This window comes from Varanus komodoensis, unplaced genomic scaffold (assembly GCF_004798865.1).
Source record: "Varanus komodoensis strain SLA01 unplaced genomic scaffold, ASM479886v1 scaffold22, whole genome shotgun sequence".
Classification (NCBI taxonomy): Eukaryota; Metazoa; Chordata; class Lepidosauria; order Squamata; family Varanidae; genus Varanus; species Varanus komodoensis.
Window position 1 is genome coordinate 17,899,839 of NW_025335606.1, and position 6,668 is coordinate 17,906,506.

The 6,668-nt window shown below is 44.1% G+C and overlaps 1 protein-coding gene across 1 annotated transcript in view; it reads right to left on the reverse strand.

The window, feature by feature from the left end:
- Positions 1-1,047: 1,047 nt before the first annotated feature.
- LOC123023923 (olfactory receptor 1E5-like) overlaps positions 1,048-6,668 on the reverse strand; it is a 25,166-nt gene continuing 19,545 nt past the window's right edge. Inside the window, exons 2-3 of the mRNA XM_044431061.1 lie at positions 3,707-3,778; positions 1,048-2,101 (exon numbers count right to left, since the gene is read on the reverse strand). Coding sequence (XP_044286996.1) covers positions 1,048-2,097 — 1,050 coding nt within the window. The 5' untranslated portion in view covers positions 2,098-2,101; positions 3,707-3,778. The remainder of the gene's footprint in view (positions 2,102-3,706; positions 3,779-6,668) is intronic.

Genomic DNA, 6,668 nt, shown 5'->3' on the forward strand with positions numbered 1-6,668 from the left:
TAAAGCAGATTGAGAGCACAAGTCGTTTAGTCTGTGCCCGCCATTCCCTACTCCTGGTTGTTTACAGGTCGTTTAAACGATGTAATGACCCTCTTTTTCCGTTATTCTTTTACTTAAAAGCACTCTCTCATTCTCTCTCAGTGTTTTTAGAAAAGGGAACTTGGAGTAATTTTTAAGGAAAGGAAAAGAACATGTGTTTTCTTTCTTGTGTGATGGGGATATTCCGCTACAGCACAGTGCCCCCTAGAGTTGAAGTAGCGGAAGAGTGGGAATAGATAATCTCTGCATGGAATTTGGATCTCACTTCTGCGATGAACCCAGAAGTAGATACAGCAATTAACAGCATTGTAGAAAAGCTGTTTGCTACAGCTTTCTACAGTGTACACATGTGTGTGCACACACTCACACGATGGTTCATTTAAAAAATCATAGTAACTACAGCAATGTTATTAAGGGAGGTGAAAATCACTTAAAGAACCACAAATGGGTGTGCATTTGGTGTGCAAAGCTAGCACATCACAGGAGGCAAGAACCAGAGCACTGAGCAGAAATACAGGTGCTCTTAAGAAGGAAGTAGTGTGAAATACAAGACTGCCCCTCCCTAAATGGTCCCCACCCAGGTGGACTTTTCATGAAACATAGAGCAAGTCAGAAGGGGCCTCCTGGGCCATCTAGTCTGACCCCCAGCTCCAGCTGGCTCTGTTCATGACATGCCTACCATGTGCACGAGATAATCCCAATGCTGCATTCCCCTTCCAGGATCTGATGCCCTGGATCTGAATAGAAATCAGAATAGCCCTGCTGGATCAGGCTGAGGTCTGTCTAATCCAGCGTTCTGCTCACATGGTACCCACCCAGATGTCAATGGGTCTTGGGTGCAACAGCATCCTTCTGGTGGTTTCCTGGCAATGGTCATATATCAGTTTACTGCTCTGATACTGGAGTTAAATATATATACATCATGTTATATATACATCATGGCCAGTAGCCACTGGCAACTGTATTTTCCATGAATTGGTCCAGTCCCCTTGGTCTTACTACTACAGCTCACGGAAGTGGGTTCTGTAGTGCAACCATGCATTGTGCCAAGCATTGCTTCCTTTTAGCAGTCCTGATCGCCACAACCTCCTTCCAGTCAATTTTGACATCACCTGGCTTGCTTAAAACATTCCTTAGTTTTGCCAGAGATCTGTGGAGTGCAGCTTTCATGTCTGCGTTCCTCAGGCTGTAGATGAAGAGGTTGAGCATAGGTGTCACCACAGTGTACATGACAGTGGCCACCTTGTCCTTGTCCCCAGAGTAGGTGGAGAGAGACTGGAAGTAGACCCCGATGGCTGTGCCGTAGAAGAGGGTTACCACGATCAGGTGAGAGGCACAGGTTTGGAAGGCCTTTCCCTGGCCTTGGGCAGAGGGCACCCACAGCACAGCATGAACAATTAGAGCATAGGAGACTAGGATGAGGAGGAAGTTGCCTATAATGATGATGCCACCTTCAAAAAAGTTCAGCATCTCATTAAGGTGCTTCTCAGAGCAAGCCATCACCAGCAATGGCTGGGAATCACAGAAGAAATGGTGGATGTCTTGGTCACAGAAGGATTGCTGGGACATCAGGACAGTGTGCATGAGGGAGTGGAGGTGGGCCAGCAGCCACGCTATGGACACCATGATGTGGCACCGTGTTGGGCTCATCACCACAGGGTAGTGCAAGGGCTGACAGATGGCCATACAGCAGTCCAAAGCCATGGCACCCAAGAGGAAGTTCTTGGTGGGGTCAAAGGCCATGAAGAAGTACATCTGGGCCAGGCAGCTGGCATAAGTGATGTTCTTGCGGCCCATGTAAAGGTTGTGCAGCATCTTGGGGATGGTGGTGGAAGTGACGCTGATATCCATGAAGGAGAAGTGGCTGAGGAAGAAGTACATGGGCGCATGGAGGAGCTGGCCATTGGAGCAGATCAGGAGGATGATCAGCAGGTTGCCCAGCATGTTCAGCAAGTACAGGGTGAAGAACAGGGCCAAGAACAAATGCTCGTGTTCTGGCCAACTGGCTAAACCCAGGAGGAGGAAATCGGGGTGCTTGGTCTGGTTCTCACTTGCCATCGATCTGAGCAGGGAGGAGAGAAACACCAAGGAATGATCACCAGCTCTGTCACTATAAAGACAAAGGTGTCCACCAACTATAAAGCTTCAGCTATCCACCAGCCTTCCCAGTTTGCCCAGAATGGTGACAATTTGGAGTTAACAGTTTTTTTGTTCCTAGTAGTTCTCAGGGCACTGAAACCTAAAAGCATCTGATTGGTCAGAGCCCAATTTGAATGCCAGCGTACCTTTCTTCCTATACCCTATTAAGACTCCCACCATGCAGATGTGCTGATAACCATCTCTGGGCACCTGGGCACAGCACCACTTCCCCCCACCTGCCTGCTTGCTTTCTGTTGATCTGGGAAGCTGCCCATTTGTGGGGAGGGTTGATCTTTGAGTTAGCCTTATGAAGGTATAACACTAATGTGGATTTGGAACTTTTCTTATGGCCAATGTGGCTCCCTTGGATTTTTGTACAAACCCCCTTGACACTGGGAGAGGCCCAAGGATCCACAAATGAGCCACCCTTCCACTCATTCTAGTCCACCCAGCCACCCTCAGTTGATCTTGCCTCAAGGTTTTATTCATTTTCCATCTAATCAACATGTAGCCTGATAAGGATCAGCCCCCTCACTTCCCTCCTAGGTAGAACACAGGCTTTACCTCCACTTATTTGTTTGTTTGTTTGATTTATATGCTGCTACATTAAATGAGGTCTTTTCTTTTGCATTGCTCAAACTTGCAGGATCCAAGAGTCTGTCACCTATGTCTGAGGTGTAACACAGAGACTGACCCTTTGATGGCTTTAAAAATGAGTATACAAATTTGTGGAGTGCACACCTATCAAAGGTGAATGTAATTAAATAGCAACTTCACATATATAGCTTGGGAGAAGAAATTGAGTCTCAGGTGACCAGGTGTCCTCTTTTGGACGGTCCTCTATTTGAGACTGCCAGAGAACAATTCTCTATTTAAAGAGCTGTCTGATTCAGTTCCAATTTGAAGATCAAGAACAGGTTGTCAGGCACACGGGGGTCCCACAGAAGGGTGAGATTTACCATGGTTTTATTTACATTCTCATGAAAATGCGCATCGAGAGGTCTACATTAGCAGATACAAATATTACACAAATCCCTGCCTACTTTTGTTCTCTGCATGGCTGATGGAGAAGTGGCTGTCCTTTGTACTGCATGCATAGGAGGACCAGGATGGACTGGGAGGCACCTGGCTGACTAGATGGGAGGGAGCCCTTCTCTGCACCAGCAGGACACTTCTTAACGTTTTTCTTGTTCATTCATCAATTGGATTATTGTGCCTTTGCAATATGAAAACAGTGAAAATACTGTTTGGTTCCTTGCAGGAAAAAGCTGGGGAATAAATATGATTAACTCAGTTCTATTACTCTGTAATGCCATCATAAATTAAATTATTATAACCACCCTGATAAATTATCTTAGATCAGTATCCATCAGCCTGAGTGAAGCAATGCCCTGGTTTAATTTATTTTGTCCTTAATTTTATCTTGTAATTACTGTTATTACATTACATTTCTATACTGCTCCTAGTCAAGGCTCTTTGGGTGGTTTACAACATTAAGCCACCCATCCAGATTTCAATCAGGCCTCACCTTGCTTAGCTTCAAAGAATAGGCAGGATCAGGCACTTGAGGCTATATAGAAGTTTATAACTTGCACTCTCCCTTGATAAAGAAAGAAAGAAAGAAAGAAAGAAAGAAAGAAAGAAAGAAAGAAAGAAAGGTGGGATGTATGCTCACGGCATAGTTCTGCATTTCAAATCTTGTAAAGCAAGTTCATTATGATGCTTTAATATATGCAGAAAGAAGCCTGGAAGAGAGGGAATAAAGGACTGGTCGGAAGCAGCAGCAGAATGAAGTGGTTGAATCCTGACCTGGAAGAAATGACTATACCACTTCAAGGTGCAAGTGTGAATCGCATTTTTGAATGTTCCACAGCAGCAGCAGCCACAAATGCAGCAGCAACATATTCTAGCACAGTATGTAGTGAGCTGGGTCCGAATGCTTCTCACTACACTAGTTTTTACCCCTTAAATTAATGCTTTTCGATAGACAAAGTTGACACATTCACATGTGAGCCACTTAGTGCTGAATAATCAGTGATTAGGTGTACATGAGAACCAGTGCATAGGCTTGCGACTGAGCAAATAAATTTACAGACCAAAAAATGAGTGTCTTATGTGACCATAAATGGGTTGCTTGAATGTAGACAAGTAATCATTCCATTTATAACCTGCTTTTCCTTCAGGCAGCTGAGTGGTATCTTAATTCTGTAACTATCCTTTTAAGGATAATAGACTCAGATATGGCCCATGGCTGTGCAGATGAGCATACCTCTGAATTTGGATGCTAAGCTCAATGATTTTTTTTTAAAGATCCATATTGTACTTGTGGCAGGGAGAATTCTGATAGTTATTGGCCAAAGTGATGTGATGTCATAAAATGTTCATTTACATTCCACCTGCCCAGAGAATGAACTTCAGCAGAATATTTGCAGTCCATCTTTTATGAGAGCAGAGAAAGCTGCCTCTTGGGCTGGGATTAATACCAATCCTGATTTTAGGGGAAAGAGAATCAGAAGAAGATGTGGTATGTGGTAATATGTATCCCCATCAACCATTCAGTTAAGTCCTGAGAAACAGAACTTAGGTGCATGGCTAATATGAGAACAGTGAAAATATTGTGCAATTTGCCTTTGGTTCCTTGCAGGAAAAACAGTGGACGAGGAGGAAGAGGAGGAGGAGAAGGAGGAAGACTATTTCTGTACCACCCATAGCCAAAACTTTCTGGGCAGTTCACAACATTATGTAACTCATCCAAAATTTTGAACTCAGAGGTCTGGAGAAAAGCAATGTCTAGGGGAGATCGGGGCTGAATAATAAGGGGAAAGGACAGGTTGAGGAAAAACTCAAATGACTCAAAACAGGCTGAGTTTTGCATATGGATTTGGCTAACAGACTTTTAGGGCACAATCATGTGCATGTTGATACACAAAATAAACCCTACAACTCCCAGCATTCCTCCAGCCAGCCATGCTTGCTGGGGCATGCTGGGAATTGTAGCCCCTCCCCCCTTTTTGCATTGGATTACATCCTTAGCTGATCTTTTTTGAACTTTTTTATGAGTCTGCTTCTCCTTCATGGATCACTGCCTTGTCAAGGTGAAGGGGCTTGCGTAGTTCAATGAAGCTATGAGCTATGCCGTGCAGGGCCAAGACGGACAGATCATAGCAGAGAGCTCTGATAAAACGTGATCCACTGGAGAAGGAAATGGCAACCCACTCCAGTATCTTTGCCATGAAAACCCCATGGACAGTACCAAAAGGCAAAAACATATGACTCCGGAAGATTACCCCCTCAGGTCGGAAGGTGTCCAATATGCTACTGGGGAAGAGCAGGGGGCTAGTACTAGTAGCGCCAGAAAGAATGAAGCGACTGGGTCAAAGCCGAAAGGACACTCAGTTGCAGATGTATTTGGTGGTGAAAGGAAAGTCTGATGCTGTAAAGATTTATACTCCATAGGAACCTGGAATGTAAGATCCATGAATCCAGGCAAGGTGGATGTGGTCAAACAAGAGATGACAAGACTGAACATCAACATCTTAGGAATCAGTAAACTAAAATGGACAGGAATGGGTGAATTTAATTCAGATGACCATCAGGTATACTACTGTGGGCAAGAATCCCTCAGAAGAAATGGAGTAGCCTTCATAGTCAATAAAAGAGTAGGAAAAGCAGTACTGGGATACAATCTCCAAAATGACCTAATGGTCTCTGTTCGAATCCAAGGCAAACCATTTAACATCACAGTAGTCCAAGTCTATGCCCCAACCACTGATGCTGAAGAGGCTGAAGTTGACCGGTTCTATGAAGCCCTACAACACCTTCTAGAATAAACACCCATGTCCTTATCATCATGGGGGATTGGAATGCTAAAGTAGGAAGTCAAAAGATAACCGGAATAACAAGCAAGTTTGGCCTTGGAGTACAAAATGAAGCAGGGCACAGGCTGGTAGAATTTTGTCAAGAGATTACGATGATCATAGCAAACACTCTTTTCCAACAACCCAAGAGACGACTCTACACATGGACATCACCAGACAGTCAACACAGAAATCAGATTAATTATGTGCTCTGCAGCCAAAGATGGAGAAGCTCTATACAGTCAGTAAAAACTAGACCAGGAGCTGACTGTGGCTCAGATCATGAGCTTCTTGTTGCAAAATTTAGGCTTAACTGGAAGAAAGTAGGGGAAAGCACTAGGCCACTCAGGTATGACCTAAATCATATTCCTGATGAATATACAGTAGAGGTGACAAACAGATTTAAGGAATTAGATCTGGTAGATAGAGTGCCTGAAGAACTATGGATGGAGGATTGCCACATTGTACAAGAGGTAGCAACTAAAACCATCCCAAAGAAGAAGAAATGCAAGAAAGCAAAATGGCTGTCTGAGGAAGCTTTACAAATAGCTGAGGAAAGAAGGGAAGCAAAAGGCAAGGGAGAAAAGGAAAGATACACCCAATTTAATGCAGAATTCCAGAGAATAGCTAGAA